The sequence below is a fragment of the Pseudorca crassidens genome, chromosome 2, assembly GCF_039906515.1.
Source record: "Pseudorca crassidens isolate mPseCra1 chromosome 2, mPseCra1.hap1, whole genome shotgun sequence".
Classification (NCBI taxonomy): domain Eukaryota; kingdom Metazoa; phylum Chordata; class Mammalia; order Artiodactyla; family Delphinidae; genus Pseudorca; species Pseudorca crassidens.
This window is the reverse complement of record NC_090297.1, coordinates 47,553,387-47,580,101: the sequence shown is the minus strand read 5'-3', so window position 1 is coordinate 47,580,101 and position 26,715 is coordinate 47,553,387. Positions and strand designations below refer to the sequence as shown.

At 36.4% G+C, this 26,715-nt stretch overlaps 2 protein-coding genes across 4 annotated transcripts in view; one reads left to right on the top strand and one right to left on the bottom strand.

Moving 5' to 3' along the window:
* FYB2 (FYN binding protein 2) overlaps window positions 1-10,258 on the top strand; it is an 89,255-nt gene extending 78,997 nt beyond the window's left edge. The window contains 6 exon segments of the mRNA XM_067709667.1: window positions 1,545-1,631; window positions 3,350-3,431; window positions 6,451-6,607; window positions 6,713-6,746; window positions 8,935-9,010; window positions 10,202-10,258. Of these exon segments, the coding sequence (XP_067565768.1) occupies window positions 1,545-1,631; window positions 3,350-3,431; window positions 6,451-6,607; window positions 6,713-6,746; window positions 8,935-9,010; window positions 10,202-10,258 (493 nt within the window).
* The window catches only part of PRKAA2 (protein kinase AMP-activated catalytic subunit alpha 2), a 71,155-nt gene continuing 49,385 nt past the window's right edge, over window positions 4,946-26,715 (bottom strand). For 2 of the 3 annotated variants that reach the window (XM_067726307.1, XM_067726308.1), the window contains exons 7-9: window positions 22,283-22,787; window positions 20,438-20,564; window positions 4,946-19,168 (exon numbers count right to left, since the gene is read on the bottom strand). In XM_067726307.1, coding sequence (XP_067582408.1) covers window positions 18,930-19,168; window positions 20,438-20,564; window positions 22,283-22,787 — 871 coding nt within the window. In that variant the 3' untranslated portion in view covers window positions 4,946-18,929. Of the gene's footprint in view, window positions 19,169-20,437; window positions 20,565-22,282; window positions 22,788-26,715 lie in introns of those variants that run through there. The other variant, XM_067726309.1, reaches the window with a different exon arrangement.

Genomic DNA, 26,715 nt, shown 5'->3' with positions numbered 1-26,715 from the left:
TAAAGTGAAGAGATAAAATGAGTGAACATGAGACAATTAGAAAAGAAGTATCTGCGGAGCTCCTTGTTATAGACTCCAAAGGCAACAGACATTGAGAAAAGAGAGTGATCGGAGATCCCTAGACGAGTCCTGGAAGTCTTCTTAAAAGCTTTCCCTAAGCTGTATCTTTCTTTTTTATTGAAGTACAGTTGATTTACAATATTGTGTTAGTTTCAGGTGTACAACACACTGATCCAGTTATTTTTTCTGATTATATTCCATTATGTTATTATAATATTGAATATAATTTCTTGTGCTATACAGTAAATCCTTGCTGCTTATCTATTTTATGTATAGTAGTTTGTACCTGTTAAACCCATATTCCTAGGCCTTATCTTTAATGCTGGTCAGATGCTGAGTCCCTGATATTCTGTTGGACCTCGTGACCATAATCTGAAGGGAATTGTGACACAATGTCACTGAAAAAATTTTAAGTTCCTCTGACGTAATATTCTTGTGGTTATAATTTATCCAGTGAAAAGTTGTGTTCTGATGTGCAGACACCATAGACATACAGACGGTTGATAGAGGAGGGGCCAGTTTTGCTCCCATCAATGATGAACATATTGGTTACTTTGTCATACCAGCAAAGTAAAGTTTTAAAGCAGCAGGCATGATGAAAGACCATAGACTTTGGAGTCAAACACACTCGGATTCAAAGCCACTGGGTTCAAAGCCACTATTTCTGTGACCATAGTAAGTTACCTAGATCATCTCTTTCCCCCTTTGCAAAACTTTATGAAAGACTACTTTAAAGGACTGTTGTAATACTTCCTATAAAAACCACATTAGTTAACATATGTAAAATGCCTAGCATAAGACTTGACACATAGGGGCTCAAAACATATTAGTTCTTTCTATAATACCCTCTCTCCTCTCTGCATCCTTTTCTGCTAATGCTAAATACTAGTTGCATTAGTCTTGTCCCACAGTTAAAGTCCATTTTATCATTCACGTTTTAGAGGTGAAGAAACTGAGGCTCAGAAAGGAGAGCTTGAGGAAGAAATCAAGCAGGTTGATTTCTTGCTTCTGGCTTCAATTTTTTTTTTTAAGTTTTATTTTATATTGGAGTACAGTTGATTTACAATGTTGTATTAGTTTCAGGTGTACAGCAAAGTGATTCAGTTATACATATACATATATCCATTCTTTTTCAGATTCTGGCTTCAAATTTGGATTGCCACAGATCAGGCGTTGGCAAGCCGTGGCCTGGGGGCCAAATATGGCCGGCCACTTGTTATTGTAAATACAGTCGCAATAGCGGAGTTGTTACCATAGAGATGGCATGTCGCAATAGCAGAGTTGAGTAGTTACCATAGAGATGGCATGGCTTGCAAAGCCTAAAATATTGACGCTCTGGCCTTGCCATAGATTATCAAAATATACTTCTAGATGACTTAATTTTTAATTTTTTGGTAAAACACAGTTTCCCAGAAAGTACTGATTGTTCCGTAAGGGTTTTAGTTCAATCTTAATTTCCTTGCTCCAAATATTTTTCTTCTCAGTGATGAAGATAAACTAAAGACTTGGAAGCCCAAGTTTTTGATATCAAAGGGAAAAAAAGAGAAAAATGGTGCTAAAGAATCAGAAAGGTAAGCACAAAAGTACACTTAAATTACAGCTTATCTGCTGCGATTTATACCTCTTACTAGCTGTGTGGCCTTGGGCAGGTCATTAAATTTGACTTTCAGGTTCCTCATCTACAGAATGAGAATATTAACACCTACATTATAGTACAACTGAGAGGATTAAAAGAGAAAAAGAATATGAGAATGTAAAGTGTCCCACACATTTATCTTATCATTCCTGCTTTTGGTGGACAGGGAGCAAGAGAAGAATTCTAGTCACTCCTTATCAAATGATGAAAAATTTCCAGTCTTCCTTTGGGCAGTAGGAACTTCTCCCCAGTAAGACAGAACTTAAATAATACACCAATTAGTACTTAAATGATGCTTTGAGAAGAGAAACTAGGTATCATATAGTAAGACTGATTTTCCTAAAATACAATATAATTCTAGTTATCACTACATTAGTGTTAGAAATAAAAAAGAATGTTTTATTGATTCAAGATCTCACCTTTATTCATGTGATTCAAATTCCCAGTTGGCTTGGTGGGGTGGTCATGTTTTTTACTATCTCTGATGGTCACTTAGTGCTCTGTGCTTTAGTCTTCTCAGTTGCTGGGATATGGGGCAGGAGCTGAGGCACTTCGTTTAACAAGTGTCTTGGGGAAATCCTTGTCTAAACGGTCATTGAGCTGGGAACACTGCATGGTCTGTCTGCTCTGGGAAATCTGTCTAGAAAAGTCCTACATGGGCACCCCAAAAGAAATCAGACATCAGTCTGTACCAAATTTAAACTCAGAGGATGGCATAGGATGGCCCTTCCCTTAAGTTTGTTTTCTTTAAGTTTAGACTGGATGTAATTTATTTTTCCCAAGTTGGAAAGAGGTATTCCTTAGACAAGAAGAGCATCTTTCTACCTTAAACTTCACACTTCTACTTTTGCGTAGCATAACGAAACAGAATTCCAAGAGATGAAATAACAGTGAAATTGTTTACCTTCCCCACCCCAAAAAAAGCTTTCTAGTATTTTAATGTCTATACCTAAGTCTTTTTAGGAAACAATCTTCTCGTGCTTTTTTATTTCTTAAAACAAACTGATATAATGGTTTACTTTTTTTCTCAACTGAGTAAATTTGAAAATGCAATATTGAGTCTATTATTATTCCTGTAAATTGATGTATCACTTTTCTATGTGTTCTTTGTTCCTTTTTAAATGGTTTCTACCATAACTTACTCTACCAATAAGAATTACTTTCTATATTAGTGCAACCCTTTTATTATCCCTTTATTAATCAAAGATGATGACCAGTTTTCAGAGAAGTCTGGGGAAGGGTATCCCTGGTATAAAGGCATAGAAATGACAGCCCACCTTCCAAGATGTTCCATGTAGACTTTGAATGTATATGGAAAAGGGCAGCTGGAAAGGTAGGTTGGGGCCAGATTATAAAATGCCCTGTGTACCACACTAAGGAATTTGACTTTATCTTATAGGCAGTAGAGACAGATTGAAAGGTTTTAAGCAAGAGAGTGACATGATCAATTAAATTTTAGAAAGATGACTCTGGAGGAAGGTATGCAGATAGATTTGAGGAAGGAGAGGCAACAGGAAGATGGTATAAAATTAAACACATAAAATTATATCTGAATTTATCCTGAAACAGAATGAGTTTATGGCTTTGGAAGCTTAGAGTTTTATTATAATACACTTCACTCTACCTGCATATTTCTGCCCGCTTATCTCCCAGGAATTTCTTCAAAACCAAGAAGCAAAACTTAGAAAAGAACAGAATGGAAAGAGAAGAAAAACGTTTTAGAGAAAGATTCGAGGTACGTTCTCCTCTGAAAGTAAAAATTAACAATAAGAGGAATTTCTGTTTTTAAAGATTCTGTAAGTGTGTTGCACGTCTGCCTCACTGGGATTGACATGATCTTTGATTAAACATCTGATATGTTAATTTTTTCCTGATACATTTCTATATTATCATGCCTTCGTACATGCTATTTCCTCTGCCTGGAAAAACTGCTAAGTCATTCTTTAAGGCTCTGTTCAAATGTCACCCACACTTCCCTAACTCAACCAGGCAAAGTTACTCCCTCAGCACATTTCATACATCTATTATACAGTATCCATTATAACACTGATCAGGGATATTACTGTGTGTGTGTGTGTGTCTGTATTCTGAACTAAAGTCTTGAGCCCCTTCTGAAGAAGAGAGTTTTGTCTTGTTCAAGTTTTCCCTCCAGCTCCCAACATAAAAATGGTCACACTAAATGATCAAAAACTTCTTTCATTTAGAGTCCATAGAGCATTTTTCTATAATGGCAAGGTTCAAACACTCCTCCCTTTTGATTTCATATACTGTCACAGTGAGAATTTATTAATTTTAAGAAACATACATTGAACACCTTCCATGTACCAGACATTGGTTTGAGAGAAAGTATGCATCCTGCTCATGGAATCTGTCCAAATTACTACTTTGCCTAAAATCTTTCAAAAGTTCCCCATTGCCAAATAGATAAAGATTAGGCTTTCTTAACATGAGATATAAAGCCGTTCATGTCATGACCTTTGCTTGTCTTTCTGGTTTTATTTCCTGCCATTCTTCACCTTGCACTTTGTGCCTTGGCCACAAATTGTTCATAGTTCTGTTTCTTGAATGAACGTACACCTTTATCCTTGCCCTGCTATTTCCTTCCTCTAGGCATTTATCTGGTCCGTTCCGACTGTCTGGTGTACCCTTGCTACTTTTCTCCATCTGACTAGCTCCTGTTCATTTATGATGACCTAATCGAGGCATCTCCTCTAGGAACCCACACTTCCTGATTAAAGAAACTACATACCTATATACCTGAGCAAACCTCTAGCTTATCACAAAACATTAGCATTATTGCAATTACATGTTCATCAATTAAACTATGAGCTCCTGGAGGACAAGGGTATATTATCTATCCTTATATCCATACACAGAGCAGAATAGGAGTACCTAACACTGTGTAAATATCCAAAAACGTTTTTGGACTGAACATAGGAACATATACAAATCCCTCATAATCATTAATAAATTCTACTTGGACCAAAGCTGATTAGGGTTACTATATCTGGGAATTGTGATATGAAATTATTTACTGCAAACTGTGACGTTATTTGATTAGCTGAAAAACAAGTGTGTAACAATTACTTGTTGAAAGGACCCTACGTTCCATCTAGTGCCCCCCACTGTAGCTGGGACACTCTGTGACACTCTCATACGGGACAGAAATCCCCATTCTCATATGTACGTGAGTCTATTCTTCCTAATCACCTATGATGAGTTTCCTTGATATATCTTTAGAAAAACTACACAGTTTCAATAATTTTTATTCAGCTCAAATCACAAAATATTGGGTGCCCCATTTGTACCAGGCATTGAGGGCACAAGGATGGATAAAACTGTTTTCCATTTTCAATGTATGAGACAGTATGTTAATCAGAATCCATAATAGGGGTATATACAAAGTGCAGTTAATAGTAAATTATACATGGCAGTCATGAAAGTCTTCACAAAAGGTACCTAAGAAAGAAGAGTAGTTCAGGCAGAGAAAACAGTAGGAGCAATGGCACGGACATATGTAAGGTACACGGCACATTCAGGCTTATCACATAGCTTGATGTGGCTTCAATAAAGGAGACAGAAACGGGGGGATGGGGAATGACGGTAGGCAAAGGACTCTGAATGTCAAACTAAGAAATGTGGATCTTACCCTGAATGAAGAGTTTCTAGGACTTTATAAAAAAAGAAGGTGACCACCTAATCAGGTTTACATTTTAAGAAATCACTGTGCATTCACAGTGAACAATGGCCTGGAAAGGGTAAGATCACTCTGTTAGGCAAAAGAAAAATTTTGTGGATTAGATCCCATTTGGTATAGGTTAATCATAATTTATCATCCAAATTCAGGACACTTCTGAGAGTGGGAGGAGGCACACTTAATCACAGTAAGTATTTATAAATAGAGACATTAACTATAAGTAGAGACTATCGCAAGCAAAGGAAGATGTTTGGCCACCCTAATTTGGTGAAGCGGACATCTGTAAATATAAGCTACATATTCTGGAACTATTATTTTCCAGTCAATGGATTTCAGTTACATTAGAAGGTGGTGTACCTGTTGATGTATGGGTTGGCTAGTTTACCACACAGAAAAAAACTCCCCTGAGGTCAGAAATCAAATTCCTCAGTTTTTTCCACAAATGCTCGTCTTTAACCACCAAGGGAGAGTGGGAATTGCCCCACACATCTTTAAAATTGTGTGCTACAGCTGTATGTATATAAGAATATATGAGCCCACCAGAGAGGAAGGGTAGAAAGAACAGCTAGAAATGCTGTGTGTAAGAAAGAATTATAAACTCTAAAGCACTACACAAAGAAAGAGGTTTTTCTCTTTCCCTCTTTTTTTTTTCTTTTTTAACTTGTCCTTTCCCAGGTTTGGTGGTGACTTTATTACTGCAACAGTGAACGTACCATTCATGGTACTTAATTTATACCAATGTTAACACCTTCTCACCCACCAGAATTCATTCTAGTACAATTAGATAATGGGTGTGAAAACACTTTGAAAATATGTAACAATATGTAACAAACAAATGTAAGAAAGATTGTGATAATAATAAATGTACCATTATTTCCTTAAATAACTTTTCTTTCCCTGAATATCTTGCTATTATTTTCTGTCCCTTAGTCATTAGTTAACTAATTAATATCTAGCATCTTGAGTTTATTTTGAGGTTAGTATAGTATGTCTTCCGTTAATTTTGTTACAATGAAAACTATGCAAGCACATTCCGATTAGGAATTTCTCCTTTCAGTATGACAAAGAAATTACTGTCATGAACACAGCAGTGGCATGTTCCAATAATTCAAGAAATGGAATATTCGACTTGCCAATAACCCCTGGAGAAGAACTGGAAGTCATTGATATCACTGAAGAAAATCTAGTGATATGTCGCAATTCTAAAGGCAAATGTAAGTTACTGGCTTATTGCCCATAAGATTTCAATCACTGTTTTTTAAAAAAACCTCAAAGCATTATAACTTTCAGATTAGTAATAGTGATTTTTATTTCTATAGATGGATATGTGCTAATTGAACATCTAGATTTCAAGTAAGTGGCTTGATTTTATACTTTAAATAATAAATTCTAAATATATAATACATTATTATGTCTATAAGTCTCAAGGAAAGACTATTTCATGTATTTAAATTCAGGAAAAGTTTTTCAATATGCAATGCCCTATTCTGTAAGGATTACTTGGAAGAGACTATTTTTGTGTCTGCCGCTCCTGAGGTTATCAAACGTCTCTACGGAGCATATTTATAAGCATTTTAAAGGAGCATAAGTATTAAACTGGGGGCTTCTCTGGTGGCGCAGTGGTTGAGAGTCTGCCTGCCGATGAAGGGGATGCGGGTTCATACCCCGGTCTGGGAGGATCCCACATGCCGCGGAGCGGCTGGGCCCGTGAGCCATGGCCGCTGGGCCCGCGCGTCCGGAGCCTGTGCTTCGCGGCGGGAGAGGCCACAATGGTGAGAGGCCCGCGTACCGAAAAAAAAAAAAAAATTAAACTGGATAAAAAATTCCCCTGAAATCTCCTACTCACTATTCCATGGAACTGTATTTCAAAATATTTGTCTATTTTTCTTTTTTCTCAGGCATGAAGTTTAGTCACCTTAGGAAGATCAAGATCAAATGGTACAGCCTGCACAAGTGAGAACTCGTTCTAAGGTCTCAGTCCTGCCTCACATCAGTTTACGTGTCAGCATGAGATGGTGGAATCTGTGGAAACTTTCATCAGGAATTTAGAGGAGCAAAACAAACCCTCCACATTTAGATGCAGATTTTGCTCCTAAGCAGTTATCTTTCAATGTCTATTTCAGTATCTATTTCACTGCTGGCTCAAGAGAATGTGAAACAGTGTGTGTTGGCATTCCAGCACGTGTTTAATGAGCCATGTCCAAAGTCAGAAATCACGCCTTATGGCACCTAGCCAGTTGTGCAGATGGTTAGTTTGCTTCTAATGCTTCTAATGTTAGTACACGAGTGTTTATAATTTCTAGACGATGTTGTGCGTTTAAATTGGGTGTAATTTAATTCTGAAAAGTAAACAGTATAACCAACATCTTTTAAATATTCCGATTTAAGGTATCATCTCAAAGCAGAAGGACATTTATATACCAGCTTTGTCACAAAACTAAAATCAGACAAATGCTGCCCAAAATTGGTTTCTTTGGGAATAGTATGCTGAAAAGTAGTTTTTTCCTAAATTCACCCCACATTTTGAGAATTGCCTAAATATATTTAATAAAATTTAAATAATACATATGCTGTTATCAGTTTAAAATAACCATTTTACTTCTTTTAAACAACAGAATATTATTTTGTTTATGCCCAGATTATCTATGAAAATAATTCATAGGTATTTTTACTTACAGAAAGTAAAGAAACATAAATAATCTGAGCCGTAAATAACATTCTATTTTTCAGATGATGTACACTGCCTGTTAGGGTGATCCTGCCCTTCAAGGGTATGATACGTGGCTTCATCCTTTATACTGTGAGACTATTTTTTAAGCTTCTATATTTTTTTATCTTCTTTTTCTTGTTCCAAATGGCACGTGTCAATAAAGGCCAAGCTTATTCTAGAAGACAGGGATCAAAAGTATTCATAAAGTTTAGAGAGGAAGATAGGTACAGAGGTTATTACAATAACAATTATAACACACAACATACAGGTGACACTGAAGCTTGGCCTTTAAACACATATATTTGTTAGACAAGACACAGATGGAAAAATCCATGCTCTGCCTGGTGACCAGGAAGAAATTCAAGGTAAAAGGACTACAGTGTATCTGATAGGAAATGGCAAGTGCTAGAATGGAGTAAGTCAGGGCTAGAATGTGACAGAGTTCACTTGGACTTTTTTTCCTTTAGAGAGTAGGAACCATTCAAAGGTCTTAAGCAGGAAGACAATGCCAGGTGTGCGGAGAAAAAAGGAAAAAAAAATCATGGCAATATGGCTGAAAGATTATGGATGACAGATTAGAACGAGAGGAGACTAGTTAATTTTGCAATATTTTGAGGCGTTAAGACCACTAGACCTTAAGACAGCAGCAACAGAAATATATAGTTTCAGGAGCCCCATTAGAGGTAGAAGTGAGAGAGAAAAGGAATTAGGAAGTGACACTGAGATTTCTTTTCTGGGAGATGAGATTAAGGCTGGCACCAAAGAAAGACTTCTTAGAATATATTTCTGCTTGGACCCCCCCCCCCCCCCCGGATTGAATTTACTTCTCAGTGAGAGGCCGGGCAACCGGGCAACAGCAGCCCTCTCCCACACTGTGGGCACGGTAGAAGAGGAGGACACGGGACAGGTATGGCCCATGGGCAAAGCCAGAGGGAGTACCGGGCTGTTGAGCAGACACCATTCCTGCAATAATCGTGTACAAACGAGGATCAAAACCCACATAGCACACTTGCCACCGCACCAAAACATGACGTATCTTAAATCCTGAGGTGGCAGGGGGACTACATTTTACCTGACATAGGTTTGTCCCATGCACATTCCATCTCATCACATGGCCTCTTATTCTAATTCCATGACTCAGCTCTGCGTCTCCATTTCCTCATCAGTAAAGCAGGGCTGATAACACTCACCTTGTCTACTTCTCAGGGTTGTTGTCAGGCTGTAATGTAATAATATAAATAAAAGTGTCCTAAAATCCTTAATACAAAACACTAAGTGTTGTTATTTTTAGTACCTGGACTTTTCTGAAGTTGGAAGATGCTGAACACAAAAACAGGTTTTTGAAATTCAAAGGTTAAGACTTGAAAGAATGGCTAGGATGTAATAATTTTACATAGATATACTTAACAGGCTTTTGAAACTGAACACTCTTCTATGTTTTTTGAAGTATAAACCATTTGGTCTAACATAAACTAGTACCTAATTACTATTTATTGATATGGAATACATTTTTAGGAAGAACATTCCATCCACATCGAAGTAGTTGTTTCTGTTTTGCTATCAGCCACATTTCTTCCATTCTTTAAATCACGGCACTGAAACTAAACTTCATACACTATTAATCTACAAGGTTCTTTAATGCAAACATTATAACTAAAGTTTCAGTAATGGCTCAAGCAAATGTCATCTGTCTCCTAGAAACCCTCATCTAGCAGAACATTTCAATGGAAAAACTGTCTATTTTACTGTTTAATTTTGCATAAAAAGAAATCATTAAAGATGAGAACACTCTGTGGATAAAAGACAGCTTACAAAGGGACTTGACCCTAACAGAGGCTTCCACTGGGCCTCTCATTCATTTATAGGCCGGGCCACCAGCAACCTGTTAACATGCACCACCAAAGCTGTCCCTTCCTCCTTCTGAGTACCTCTGACACACTTGGTCTTCCAAGTCGACATAGCTTTCTCTTGAGCAGGGCCTCTCCCGCACATGTTCAGAACTTTTAAAACATAGATTCTGAGGGGAAGAAGAGGAAGGGCAAAAAGTCAATATATAATGACAAATAATTCCTAAGAAGTGGTTGTTTCTGGGTTACAGGGTTTGGATGATTTTTTTCAGCTTCTTCAAACTTCCTACTCAGATTTCCTACGATAAGCATGTATTACCCATACAATTTAGGAAATAAAGGAAAAAAAGTATTCACTAATAAAAACAAATCTGTTCTTCTAAGTTTGGATAAAGCAAATTGAAATCTTATATAGCTTGACTTTGATGTGTTTTTAATGAGAGCTAGCATATATTTTTCAAAAAGTTGCTTTTAGATATATAAATATGGGAGGTGACCAGCATAAGCACATAGGACCACATCTACATTGCTTGTTCTCTATTCTCAGCAGCCTTCGGTGTAAAATTTTGTTGTAAACCTGAGGTCTTCTATGGTAAGCAGAATTTTGGCCTCCGTGATCTCCGTGTCCTGGTTTTAATACCTGTAGATATGTTAATGTGACTTGTAAAAAAGGGACTTTTTATAGATGAAATTGTTTGCTACCCAGCTGGCCTTAAATAGGAAGGTTATCGAAGTGAGCCCTATTTACTAGCATGGGCCCTTACAATCAGAAGAGGAAGGCAGAAGAGTCAGCCAGAGATATAGTGAAGAAGAGGCAGGCGACATTTGAAGCATAAGCCCCCTGTCACTGGCTTTGAAGGTGAAGGGAGCCATGGACCAGAGAATGATGCTGGTCTCTAGAAGCTACAAGCCAAACCCAGAAAGGAAATGGGACTGCAATCCCACAGCAGCACAGAACTAAATTCACCACCAACTCGAATGAGCTTTGAAACAGACTCTGCCCCAGAACCATGCCCTACCAATGCTTTGGTTTTCAGCCTGTGTAACTTGATGCAGAAACACCAGCTAATAAGCCCACCGAACTTCTGACTCACAGAACTGTGAGACAATAAATTTGTGTTAAGTCACTAAGTTTGTAGTAACTTCTTATGGCAGCAATAGGAAACTAATACAATGGCTGAAGTTAGAAACTACAGTGTACAACAAGGAAGACAAAAGTGGGCAAAGATGGTATGGAATCTCCAAGGAATCACAGGAAGCAAAGTTCTACTACAATGGCTTTGTAACTATTAATTGAGTTGCAGAATATTAGCTTAACGACTGAACAGAAACAAAACAGCTTTCAAATTAACCAGAGACTTTAATTTGGTTTTGTGAAAAAAGCTTATAAGTAATCAGATAGGCTGCTTTTCTCTTTTGTGTTTGTTACCTATGAGTTTGTACAGTGCAAGTATTAACTAGGGAGAACCTATAACTACGAAATGCTGTGTAATTCAAGAAGACATCTTTACCACACAGTTGCTGGAAGACGTTCTTCCCACTGATCATTTAACACTCACAAAAAATACATAACAAACAAAACTGAACTTTGAATCTATGGTTATTAAAACACAAAAGCACTAAGAGTCTGGTCTTTTTTCCCCTTCCTGAAATGAATTATAGAAAATGATCCCAATTTCAACAGTTAAAAAAATTATTTTAATAGATATGTAATCAAGTGCTTCGGTGGGTAAGTAAGTGCATCAGCCTATGGGATTTTTTTTCCCAAAGATGGGCTAAGAAAGAATGAATGCAAAGTGTTCTTGAAAATTTTCTGAACAATTAATATCCAATCTTACATTTTCTTATGATTGTCTGACAACCTAATGGCTGTCAACTTTCAGTTTTGTTTGTTGCACTCAAAAAGTCACTGTATGATATTTAAGCATACATGATACAGAACACATTCTTCCTAAAACATTAAGATTACTATGCTTAGAGTTCACAGTTCTCTAACAATTTTACATTAAACACTCAAAACATCATACAACCATAGATATTTGTGAATAGTCTGGAGAGAAAGCTGTATTTTGGTACATTAAGGCATCTTCAGCCAACAGTTTAAGAAGTTCTGAATATCTGCTGCAACAAAAGACAAATTTGATATTTGGATGTTCGATACTTTAAAGAAATTTTTAAAGTCCCTTAAAATAAGAATACCATAATTTGTGAAACTGTGGTCTTAAACATTTTTACCACTATATTCTTACCACATAAGACTTACCTAAAATCAAGATACTCATCCTATCAGTATCAAAGATATCTATTAAAAAAAAGGAAGGGATTTACATTAAATATGATGATAAACCCCGTATTTTAAGCAAGGGCCTTCAGTTTCTCACACACATCTGTGAGGTAGGTTATTATCCACATTTTGTAGATTAAAAAAACTAAATGAGGTTAAATGACTTGCTGCTGTCAAGCAGCCAAACTGAGAATCAGATTCAAAATTAGATTTTGTTCTTTGCTCCGCATTATTTCTTTCCTTTACAAACTTTTTAAAGGGTTGAAATATAAAGATTGCTATTCATTGCATTCATTTTAAAAACACGAAAAGGCAGCCATACTTTTACCAAGGTGACTTTAAAAAGTGAAACAACATAAAACAAACAGAAAAACACATTTAGTGAACAATTTCTGACAATGATAGTGAGGTCTGGCCAAAGGAACCTGAAAACAAACAGGCAAAAGCAAACAATGTGACCGTTTGTGGAGGACAGATTTAAGGAAAAATGAGAGGAATTAGGGAAAAAACAGTTTAAACAAGTTTTTGACTAATTATTAGTTCTACAACTCAAGAGAAAAGGCACAATTAATTAAGGTGTTTTTGTTTTTTTAGTGGATCTGTTTTTTCCATCTTAGGAAAATGTTATCTGTCTAGAAAAATGGACTTTCTTTGTAACAAAACTTAAAAAGGACTTTTAGCTGTGAAAAATGCATGCTTAAATTAGCAGCAAAAATTAAATATGCAGTTATCCTTGGCTAGAATGTTCCTATTCCTTCCTTGAAATTTTTTTTTCTTCAGTCTTTTTTTTAATACATCTTTATTGGAGTATAATTGTTTCACAATACTGTGTTAGTTTCTGTTGCCCAACAAAGCGAATCAGCCATGTGCACACACATGTCCCCACATCCCCTCCCTCTTGAGCCTCCCTCCCATCCTTCCTTGAAGTTTTAAATCGACACAAAGTAGCAAACAGCGAATTAAAGAATTCCCACTGTATGAACCTTGTCAACATTCTCTGTATGTTCAAAAGAGTTGTCATGCTAGGATATTCTATAAGCACTTCACTTTTTTCCTGGAAAGAGCATTCTGCTCTCGGATTTCCTTAATTGCACTTTTTCAAATGTAACTTAAATTTACTTACCCTGCTTGTCCAAATAACCACGAGCTACTTCCATAACATCTGAGCTGCTTGACCTATAAACGGTAGTTAGTTACCAAAAGACACATACACAATCACGGCTGCAAACTGGCGTTGCTATGCAGGCTGGCAGTAAACATTAACATTGGCTCATGAAATTAATACAGCCCCGCAGTCTAACTTCTAGACCCAGCCTGATTCTTATCAGGTTATGACTGAAAAAGTTTAATTAAAACTCAGCATAGTCTAGACTGTGGGTCCTGTTCTTTATGTTATTACTGTCCAGTGGCATCAAATGCATTATAATTATACAGGGAAAGGCTGGTAAGGATGCCAGCAACTTGCTTAAATAAGATACACTTTTAAAAGCTCAAACATAAATTACATTTCAAATTTTTATAAGGTTTAAAAGACTCCATATCAAGCCAATAATAATTAGGTAGTTTGTGAATAGAAATATACTCTATGAAAATAGCATCTTATCATCTAATATGCATATAAAATGAAAAATTATCAATCTGTATATGAAATTTAGATAAGCCTAATTTAGATTAATAGTCAAAAACTATGATAATTTAAGATAGGAGTTGGGGCTAGTTTTACTTTCTAAAAAAATCTTTGCTATGAGAATCATATAAATAAAGTTAAAGGAAGAATCATGTCCTAAAAAGTTTCTTCAGTATTTTTTAAGCACCCTCAATAACTTAGAAGTACTTAACAAAAATCAATATGCTAATCATAAATACTTACGATAATTACATCTAGTTAGTACAATCAACTGGTTCAAATAATTAAACTAAAAAATATTCAGTTAAGACTACTTCATGTCACTCTAAGACTTGAAAGCAATACATCTTTATTTTTATTACTCAATTATGCAGATATTTCAGTGATTCAGACTGTTTTCCCCCAGAGGAAGGGGGCATATAAAGAGCAGTGATCATCACTGAACACTTGTATGGCATTAAAGCCTTGTGAAGAGCTTTCTGGTCCTGCTTTCTCATCTGGAAAATCGTTAACTCACAAGGTTACTGTAACGTATTAAATAAGTTAATAGACGATATGGAGGGTCTCTGGATCTAAAAATCACTATTAAAATGTATGGAACACTTCCATCACTCCAAATTAGTAATCTTTTGCTTTATGGCAAGTACACATGACATTTGAACATGTTTGGTTTTCTGGATGATTTTTACCATTTGTATTCCAGGGAGGCAGCTGTATTTAGAAAAATATTTTAGTATATACCTTCAAAACACCTCGCCAAACAAATACAGACCATTCGCACGAGTATAAAATCTCTAAACGTGTAAAAAATGATCACTAATACACATCATATGAAAAGGCAGAGAAGACCGAACTTTAAAGCTGAAAGGTAACTCGGAAGTCTTTTAATCTATCCCTCCCACTTTAGAGGTTACAAAAATGAGGCCCAACACAGGATGTGACTTACAGACAGATTGCACAGATCCCTCATCCAGAATTTTAGAGTTTCTGAGAACTATTATTAAAATAAAGTACATTCCCTATTTTCAAAGTCACAGGGTGACAGAATGATCAGGTAAAGGAGTGCCAAATTGAAAACGTGGAGGTCTTTAAAAAGAAAGAAAAACAGACAAAACCGTGAACACGTCTAGCATTTAGATACTGAGATTTCACAGCCATTAACAGGATTTAAATTATTAACCAGTGAATAGACAAACATGCAGTGTCTATGGTAGGCACATTCCAAGATCTTGTATTTTATAAATGGAAGGTGCATTGCTTATATTAACTCAATATACTGTACATTTACAGATAAATCCAAATAGTCAACAAATCTGTAACAGTTGTCTATGATTATCGTCTCAATTACGTCTCATCTAATAAAAAATCAATCTGTATTCCCTGAGTACAAACTGGCTAGGGAATAAGAGAAAGCAAGCCCAGGATTCTGTAACTGTCCCAGGAAACCTATTTGCAGAAAGGGGAGAACTGTCTGTACTACATATAGCCAATTCCCTGACATGGAATACTGTTATTTCTGAATAATTTAGGCTCTTGGATTCTCTTTATAGCTGGCAAGTATCAAGGAATGCAAACACTAGCGGTTACAAAAGTGTCTCAAAAATTTGTTGATGAAAACAAAAGCCCAACTTATAATAGTTTGCCTCCCTCCCTCCCAACATATCTAATTTGGGATGTTGTTTGTTCCTTCATTAAAGAATAACAGGAATTCGATCTAAATATGGTGTTCTATATATAAAAGTATTTAGAAAATGTTCACTGACTATACTTTCTGAAAGTAACAATCAATGTTATTGACTCATTACCCATAGAGCCATAAGCATTAGTTACTAGTCTCTTAGACAATTTTTAGAAGTAATCTTGTTTAAGGTTTTTCAGTTCTCCATTCAACACAAAAAAGAATAAATTCTGCTCTCCACAAAATACCACAACCTGATTAAGAAAATCAAGGTGCTATGAAACAAGTTGTAGACATATAAAATTCTACTAATCCAGCATTCGCTCAAGATGAATATGTCTACAGGCTAAAATGGAATTATTCTGATTTTGAACCAGATTCTCTCCAATAACTGATAAGGGAAAAGGAAATCTTATTCTTATCTACCCATTATGGCAACCTGGTACAATAATTTTCTTAAAATAGTATTTTTCAAATATGTTTTTTCCCAGGGGATGGTAAGTTTAAAACCATGTTTACATTAATCTGGGCAAAGCAGGATTAAACAAAGTTAAACGGTTTTCTTTTTTTCACAGAAGGACTGGTCAAAGGCTTTATGCCCGCATCCTTTGTCATCTTCAAGCAGGAGAGTAACATGCATCATTTTCCAAGCTTTGCTCAATGAAACCCCTTTTCTACAGAGCATCTGACAGAATGCAGTTTGGGAAATGCTGTTCTAGAACCAGTGTGGACTCCATTTCCATGATATAGCTAAGACTTTATCTATCTGTAGCCTAATAATAGAAGCTCTCCTCCAGAATCTTAACATGAAGAAACTGTTCCTACCCCAGGTCTGTCTACCACATACCATATCCACAATTATCCAGTTTACAAGACTGAAATGTGGGAATTTAGCAACTGATTTCTTTCCCTCTCCCTGCTCATTAGCAACAAAGAGCCTCCTATGAAAATGTTCTAGCCCTGTTATGCTGGGCTGAGCCTCCTGTAATCTTCTCTCTACAAACAAACAAAGTACTACGCCATCTACATTCACAGAAGAGCTGTGCTCTAAAACCTTAAGGACACAAGAACCCAAACTGTGACCCTTGGTTCTCCTAAAATTCAACAGATGGCTATCAAAATGTAGATATTCATAAATACTGGCAAGAATGAGAAAATAGTAAATAACTTCTTAACTCTTAAAAAACATGACAGTCATCCATTTAAAGCAATTTTGATATGTTTCTAACATTTGATTCATTAGACTAAAGAAGCTAAAATGCCACTGGATTCCTTCCTACCGTTTCTCTGTCTTCAAAATTGTTAGGGATTTTGTCCTTGGGAATAAGGAATCAGATTAATTCCTTATTTTGAAGGTCACCCCATTCATAGGCAAGTATTATGAGGTGGCCCTGTTTTTCCCTAAAGAAGTATTTACACATTTGTTGAGGCCAAAATTACGCCATACCTATATGCAGCAGGACTGCTTTTCCCTATAAAAATATTCACAAAAAAGTATCCTTCGATGCCACTAGGTGGCAATCTTTCAAAGGTTTAAACTTCACACATCTTAACTGCCTGCAACCCCACCCTCTTTCCCAAATTGGCTAATAAGGATTCCTTGTATTTTGATATTAAGAAGTCAGGCTTAAAAGTTATATAACACCATTTTTAAAAAGTTCTGCAAAACAATATGATGTGACACACCGCAAACTCCTGACTCAAAGCTCTTTAAAGACAGACATACTTGTCTTTCATAAACACAAGAGAAATCTGGTCTAACATTCTCATTTGCTTCTTGGTAGAAAACACATTATTTTTGGCAAAGAGAAACCTGTCAAGGCAATGTCACTTTTTGTTTTCAAGAGCTTAATCTTTTATAGGGTAAGTCAGGTGAATGAGATTGTTAATTATAACATATTAGACAAGACAAATGAATAAATACAAATTCGATAAATTATACATAATTTTAAAATTAAATATTTTTACTAAAACAAAATATAATCAATGGGCTCTTATCTACCCTGCTGTATATAGGTTTTTTGTTTTTTTAAAAGCCTTAAAAAAACCTGCACATAGCCAAAAAAAAAAAATGTTTGGTTTTTCATTTAAAAGCACTGGTGCGAATACATATATGTATATATGTAAACAACACATACATTTATTCAAGAGAGAATTTTTTTAATGTTTAAGGCTTCCCTGCCCTACCAGGTTCAAAAGTGAAAGTCACAGCCTACCAAACTTTGGAAGTACACAAAAGCCCTCAGGGCCAGAACAGTGTTTCAAACTGGATGGCTAGCAACCAAGATATAGAAGAAAGAAAGAGAACCAGAAAAGATTTCAAAGCTGAGTCAATCAGCCACTAAGGATCAAACAATAAACAAAGACAAAGGTGACTAGGGAAGGTGAGGGAGGGGGGTGAATACAGTAACAAACTTCTGATGAATAATTAGCATTATGGGATGCAACAGGACACACACATACACACAGCTCCACACCACCACACACAATAAGAGATCAAAGATAAGAGTCCTCTTTTAGAGACTGTTGACATTTTGCTTTGTTTCATTTAACTGTCTATTTTATCATGCTTGGTGAAGTACAAAAATAAATAGAGTGAAAAAGAATCTGAGAAAAGTAGATTTTGAAGGCATGTTGTAAAATGATGTAAGTTTATGAAAAAGACAAAGGTGGTTGTAATTCCGTATGTTCCAGTACTGAGTAGAACCTTGAAGGCTCTTAAATATGTTATTCGGGAAAATCTCGAGATAAAACCTCTAGTTGGTTATAGCTGTTTTTAAGGAACCTGGAAATGACCGTTACCTGTTTCAGGACCACAGCCCTTCTGTTTAACACTGGGCAACATTTGCAAAAACTGCTAGCAGAACTTGGTTTCTGAAATTTGGGGGGCTGGCTCTTAAGATTTCAAAATTTAATTACTATCTTACTAATGTTTGGGCTATTTTTTTAATCTTCTTGTGCATAAACACAGCTTAAAGCCTGCTGAAATTTAGGAAGCAAACTGGGTTTATCTACACTAAATAGTAAAGCAAGAAGATGTTGCCAAACCACCCTTTGACTGAGATGGTTTACCAGTAAAGGTGTATTAATCATCTGTAGTGAATCCACAATTTTAGATTAAGAATAATCTTCATCAATGTTCACGTATTAAAGATACTACCTATGTAAATTTATCATAGGCAGAACAGAATTACAGATATCTACAGTAAATGAAATGTCAGACTTTTACGTTTTCAGTCATTTCAGTGGCGTTGAGCGTCCCCTGGAGATAGTCACAGCTCTCAACCAGTACTGCAGAGTATGTGATATCCATAAGTAAAACAATAATTTAAAGAATATATCTGATTTTCACAGTGCAAAAACAGAAAGATAGAAACTAAGGAAAGATCATCAACGGGCTAAAGTAGTGATCAGACTGGCACACATTTCAAAAAAATCCATGGTGTGACTGCCCAGGCGAGGTGGAACTGAAGACGACGTGCTTCCGATCAGGGAGCCCGAGAGGGAGCCAGAGAGCAAATGGCTCTCCGCAGTTACAGAATCCAAACTGGATCGCGGTCTGTGTAAGCCAGCAGCAGAGCAGGACCGCTGGGGCGTTGAGGAGCCAGACCTCTGCTCCACCACCTCATCTGAAATGGACCAAAGAAGAGCAATTTATATGAAAGGTATATTTGCCCGAGCCCTTCCTATGAAGATACCTTATTCAGAATATTAAGTAAACACATCTGAGCAAGGGCAACCTGACAGCAAATGTCATGTTTCAGTGTTTTGGGAGCAGGGGTGGCAAAAGCTCTTCCCTCCCACAATCGTAACAGACATCACTCACCAATCTCAACACTCCCGTACGGTCAAAAATGGGACTCCTAAATCCTTCTCAACATAGTATTCGACAGTAACCTTGAAATCAAACTGATATCCCTTTCAGTTGAAGAAAGCACACCTTTGGAGGATTATTTTCTTGCGTTGTATCAATAGAAAAAAATCATTAAGATAAAAACAAAAGTTACCATTGCACTGATCCTTCAGCGTACATTGCAACTGCCTAGGGGAAGGGGCAAGGGAAATCTTGTTTAAAAGGCAGATTCCCAGTTTCCCAGGACCCATCTCCAGAGATTCTGATTTGCTAGGTCTGGGAGAGTTCCTAAGAATCCTCTTTTTAATAAGAACTCTGGGTAATTTTGATGAAGGTGGTCTGGGGACCATATAAACACAGCTATAGCTGATGGCAGTTTAAGAATGAAGTTTAAATGCTGTTGAAAACAACTTCCCTAACTATGCACTCCGTTTTCCTCTGGTTCCATCCAGCGGTGGACTCTTGGTTTATTCTGCTTGTATCCCACTTGGGCCCCTGCGTGGAATAAGCACATTTGCTCAGCCAGGTTTGACTCTTGGCACACACGAGGTCCTTGGACATGACCACCTCCGTTGACTCCTCTGCCTCCTGGATGGCCATGGGCACCAAAATCCAGCCCAAATCTCAGGAAAGGCCTATCTGGATACCTTGGCCACCCAAGATGAAAGAAGCTGATGAAGAATGAAGTTTAGATATTGTAATGTTTACTGATAAAAGATGAATGGAGAAGTGTGACAAAGAATCTAACAACATCAACTAATTTTAGGTAAAAAGTTGCTTTCCTGTTGTTCCTTACTTTTCTCCACAGGCAACACTACAAATGACTTTTTTTATGCCAAGGAAGCACTTCTTTTGGAGAAGTGCTAGATTAGAGATTTTCCACATCTTCAATCCTCTTTGTTTCACTTACATTTTTAGTTAAGACTAGATTACTTAAAAACCGGTATAGAAGACCTACCCACCATGTCTTTGAGATGGTTTAATATCTTGTCAACTAGTGCCAAGTTTTATCTTCTCAGAGTTCATGCCTGCATGGCTTCCTTACCATCAATGCTTTTAAAGTCCAAAAGATAGCTTCTATTGTCAACTAGGTACAGCTGTAAGCTCATTTTCACATAATTGCCAGTCACTGGATTTCTTCTTCTTACACGTAGATGGTATGCATTCACTACCTAAAATGAAAAATCTTTAAGGAAAAACATTCGAAATAACAAACTGCAAAATATCTCCCTTATTCTTATTGCAAAGAATAATATCAAAACAAATAACTGATAGAGGTGGGGTAGAGAGGGAATTCCTGAATGATCTTTTTTTTTTAACATTACATAGTAGTTTAGTATTTATTTAATCCCACTAACAGTACTGTGTACAACAGTTAAAATTCAAAGGGAACTCAGAGACTCTAGAGAGTCCGGCCTTCTTTCCAGATATGCCTCCACTCTAAACCATCAGTAATATTTTGGTTGCCCAAAGGTATCAACTTGGATACCTTTACCTATGAATATAGAATAGACAGAAAAAGGACAAATAACATGTCAATGGTTTGAATCAGGAACTGTTAACAGGTACTGCCACGAAATTTAAGTATCGTAGTAATCTCGTAAAGAAGATACTGTTTGCCTTTTGAAGATAATAAAACCGCAACTCAGATAAAGAAGATTCTGGTTTTCAAAACATCTTATCAAATTAGTTCCAAAAATTTCTCAGTAAGAATTTTTTGCTTTTGCTTTTGTTTTCTTTTACGCGGGCCTCTCACTGTTGTGGCCTCTCCCGTTGCGGAGCACAGGCTCCGGACGCGCAGGCTCAGCGGCCATGGCTCACGGGTCCAGCCGCTCCGCGGCATGTGGGGTCTTCCCGGACCGGGGTATGAACCCGTGTCCCCTGCATCGGCAGGCGGACTCTCAACCACTGTGCCACCAGGGAAGCCCCTCAGTAAGAATTTTAAAGACATTAACATCTCCTTTTAAACTAAATAAAACTGCTTCAGAAAAGGGAGATCTGTTTTTTTTTAATGGTTTTAAGGAAATATTATTTTGTTTATTCATTCCAGGTACAAGTAATGAAATAAAAACATGTCAAATGAATATTCACATGATATGTTTGAAAATTTTTTTCTTCCGTTAAAAGTACATTCACAGTCCTCGAGAAAGGAACAAGAGTAAAAGATGCCTGAAAATAAAAAACTGATTTTCCCCCCCATATACTCAAATAGAACTGAAATGAATTTGAGTACTAATAAAAAAGTAAAATGTGGGCTGAGAATAGGAAAAATAAACTGCAGCTAAGGACTAAAAGAACAAGCCAAATAAGACAGATTTTTCTCAACTTACAGAAACGTATTTGTTTACTGAATAAATATGTCCTGATGGTATAATTTGTGTCAACCGTTTGCTGTTACAGCTACTGGCAGAAAGAAAAAAACCCTCCCTTAAGAAGGAGAGAGAAAAGTAAAAACACAGTGTCTTTGAAGACACATGACGTTTTATTGTTACGATGCATGCTGAAACAGGTTTTCAAGAGATTTCTCAAGACATTCAAGAGATTAAATTCTCTTGAATTCAAGAGATTAATTTCTCAAGAGATTTCAAGTTGATTAAAACTTTGTTTCTCAGCCAAGAATGCTATTCTATAATTAAAAAAATACATAGGTCTCCAACACTGACAGTTCTTCATCCTTACAGAGATTTGTTTTGTTTTGTTTTGAATGCACATGGTACGTTACTGGAAAGAATGGGATTTATCAGCCAGAAGCATCAAGACCACTAAATTCATATCTAAATCAAAACCAACTTTTTTTATTGACCCTAGTACTCAACTCAGCAGCTCAGAGCAGCTTACTACACAAAAAAATGGCTTCTACAAATGATCTTCATATACTACAATTTCCTACCTTCCATTCAAAATCCAGCTGCTTCATAGCTCGGTAAACTTCAGCCATAATGTCATACGGTTTGCTTTGACTTCGGATTCCAAGATGCCACTTGGCTTTTTTCACAGCTAAAGATTTGGGCTTGGTTGTATTCAGTGCATCCAACGGACATCTTGCTTTAGGGCTGTCTGCTACAAGAGGTGGCATCCTTTCTGGGTGAGGTTTCAGGCCTGGGGGAATATGCATGGCACTATCATCCATAAAAGAACCAGTTGGGGGACTAGAGGCGAGGTAGAACTCACTGGCTTGGTTCATTATTCTCCGATTGTCAATGATAAGATGATAAGCCACTGCAAGCTGGTCTTGAGGGTCACCACTATATAAACTGTTCATTACTTCTGATTCTGTACACTCAAATTTTTCACACACTTCTTTCACAGCCTCATCATCAATGATGTTAGCATCATAGGAGGGGTCTTCAGGAAATAAGTAACTGGGCAAATCTTGTTTAAACCATTCATGCTCTCTAGGAAAAATACCACAATACACTATTGTAAGAACATGCTTTGGCAAGTCCCGAACAATTCAGACATGGGGTAATACAATATAACAGAATCAGAAAGACCTGGTCTCTAGTCACTTACTAGCTATTGGACCCTGGGTAAGTTGATTCGTCCCTGCTCTTGAATAACTATGATTATTCAGACTTGGGTATTTGGCTGACATTTTCTCAAAAATAAATGAAATGAGCCTGCCACGTCAAAGGAAACAACTGGCAGTATCTGTTGCCAATCATAAAATTCAAGCTTTCAAGCAAAATGTTAGAATTTTGTATAATTTGTGTCTGTCTCCAAGAGTTTGACAGCTTCTCAATACTTAAAGACTACTACGTTTATCATGAAGAGGATAATGACTGTAATTTGATATTATATAATAAAATGTGTCACCATTTGGAACATCAGTCTACCTCAATAACCCAATATTTTCCATATGACCAATGCAAGATGTTACAGAATCATACATGGGCAAAAGATCCACTCAAATTACAGAACAGACCAGTGGATTTTAATGTAATAAAGTACAAAAGTTCACTGATATGTTTTCTTATTTGATATTACAATTAACATGTTAAGCTTTGGTTTAATATCAAAGAAAAATATCTGTAACTATCTGAAAGGCTATGAAAATGTTCCTCCCTTTTCCCACCACTTATTTGAGATCTGATATTTTTCCTAGACTTCAACTAATACAGCATATTGCAACAGATGACTGAAGAAGCAGATAATGAGAACCTAGCTGCTGTCTCTGATTTAGAGGATTTGAAAAATGTAAAATAAAGGTACTCTTGTCACCATATTTTCTTGTTTTGGAAAATAAGGTTATTTTTCATAAGAGACATATTATTCAGAATAACATGTAGTAGGTTTATTATTATTAAGTGAATTAAATATTTTTAAAATTTCTCAGTTTTGGTTTCTAATATGATATTGATAAATACGACCTATATTTAAAAAAAGACTCTTTGGAGTCCTCAATTTTAAGACTGTAAAGGGGCACTCAAACCAAAATGTTTGAGAACCAGTCTCCTAGATCTTATTTTCTCACTCTTCTGGGCCTTTGCACATGATGTTACTATTGCCACCCTAGAATATCCCACCCCTTTTCATTTAACCAACATGTACTATGCCGTCAAGATTGTGTAAGCATTGCTACATGGTAAATTGGGCACTCCCTAAGCTAAATTTAGATCAGTATATAGTTTACCTGAATGCCTTCTATTGACTAATTCATTTATGAATATTTACTAAGGACATACCATGGTAAAAAGGCACACTCCTTCTCACAGAAATTATATTCTAGCTGAATACAGATTAAACAAACACTCTCAAAAATGAATATATAGTTACAAATACACAAATATAAAAATCCTGTGATAAAGATTATGAGTGAAAAGTACAGGGTAAAATAAGAGTATATAATTCAGAATGGGAGGTAGGTGATTAAGGAAGCCACTCTCAGTAATATTTAAGAAGATACCAGAATGACTAGAAGTCAGCTAAGCAGAGCTGGGGAACAGGTATTCAGAGCAAAAGAAACAATACATGCAAAGACTCTGAGATAAGAAAAAATTTTGCCATGTTCAAGGAACTGAACTGAGGCCACACTCATGAAATCATAATGAGTTACGGGTTGGAGTGGCAAAAGATATCAGGTATTTCTGACAGCTGTAGGCTATAAAAAAGGTTTTTGGACAAAACTATGGGTGATGAAAATAACTGAAAGATTTTAAAGAGACAGGCGTGACATGATCTAACTTGCATTCTGTAAAGATCATTCTGCTTGTGATAAAGAAATTGAATTGAAAAGATAAGAGTAATAATGATGATGAGGAGGAGGATGCTAGTGCAATAGCCCAAGTGAGAAATGATGGTGTGCCAGGCCTTGAGTATACACACAGAGATGAAACTTCTACAGCTTCTAGTAGATGATGCTATTATAACACTCATACTTTCTTATAGTTGTTACAGTGTTTTTTTCTTAATCCTCCCCACTAAACTGGGAACTCCTTGAAACAGGGACCATGCCTTATTCACCTGCATTCCAGTACCCAGTACAGAGTAAATGCTCAATAAATGCAGAATAAATGATGAATAGCCAATGAAGTCAAAAATGAATTCATAAATGTGTTTAATTGCTATATCATGATAATAATAAGCACTTAAATAAATGTTTAGTAATAAAATGACTGGTGAATACTAATTTTTTCAAAAGAAATAATAGAAAAAAATAAATTGTTACACATCTAACGTTTTTAAAACATCAATATCAAATAGGGAAGATGAACACTTTTGAATGAACTCCAAAAATTCATTCTTCCATAACAGAAATGAGATTACTAGTGAAAATTGTCAAAATCAACTTTTTCAGAACTCTGGAAATTAACCAAAGGCCTGTAATAATCTGAGGAGTGTTTGTTTAAAAAATTGGCCGAGTCTCAGTAAGAACAGCGAGATCTGTGACACTTTAACACATTTTTGACCAGAGACGTATTGCAGCCACAGGTGTTAGTCTTAGTTTCTGCAAAAATCCCCCAGTCAATAAAGCGTTAAGTTACTCCATATCCATCTCCTTTCCCCATTTCTACGGTAGCCTTGAAAACCAACAGCCTCACAATCATTGCAGCCCAAAAAACCAGCATCTAGCAACCACTGATGGGGGGATGGGGAGAAGAATAGGTTTAGAGTTCTCCAAAAGTCCTATCCCAAGAGAACTGTCGTTATTTGACATGGCTAGCAGATCTCTGGAAACCTCTACACTCAAGCCCTGTCTTCATCTGACCTGACTCAGAGCTCCCTCTACAAAGCCTTCTCCCCAGAACATTTGTCAAAAACAATCAATGGCAACTGTCTAACATCCCAGCTGCTAAAAGCAGCAATAAGAGTTGGAGCAAACAAGAAGCTCGTCAAAAAACTAAAAAGGAAAAGTTAGGGAAGTAAATTCCATAGGGGTCCTTGAAATACTCTTACATAATCCTGGGACTCACAAATGCAGGGCTGTGTTCATTTCCAAGAAAGGCCCTGATTTCTCATCACTGGTTGACTTTGAGGCTCTGTGCTAGCAGGAATGAAAACAAATGCAGAGTTATGAGCTTTTCATTAAAGCACTGAAGACATACCCCAACATGCACACGAAGTCCCTCAGCAAAGGCTGGGAGACTTATTAGATCAAGGCCTTTAAGGAAAGCTTTGTCTAATAATTAGCTGACCATTAAGCTAACCAAGCAGAGACTTCAGTGGCCACCCATGACAAAGAATATAGACTTATGGAATTAATTCAATAAAATCACTTAACAAACAAGAGCAACAACAACGTACAACAATTACAAATTCTAGGCATCTATGCAAGAGGAATAGACACATATGACCATTTAAAAACCTATACATAAATGTTCATGGCAACATTATATAAGAGCCAAAAAGTGGAAACAACTCAAATATCCATTAAGTGATGAATAGATAAACAAAATTTAGTATATCTAAACAATGGAATATTTTTCAAGCAAAAGAGTAACGATGTACTGATGCATGCTACACCATGAAAGAACACTGAAAACATCATGCTAAGTGAAAGAAGCCATACTCAAAAGGCCACATGCCGTATGATTCCATTTATATGAAATGTCCAAAAGAGGGAAATCCATAAAGACAGAAAGTAGATTAGTGGTTGCCAGGGGCTGCAAGGAGGAGGAAATGGGTATAGAGTTTCTTTGGGGGATGAGAAAAATGTTCTAGAATTAGACAGTGGTGATGACAGTTTAACTTTGTGAACATACTAAAAACCACTGAATCATACAATTTAAAGAAGCAAATTTATGGTATGTGAATTATACCAATAAATGTTTAAAAAAATAAATAGAGAAGTAATCTAAATTTTCATTTCCAATTAATTCAGAA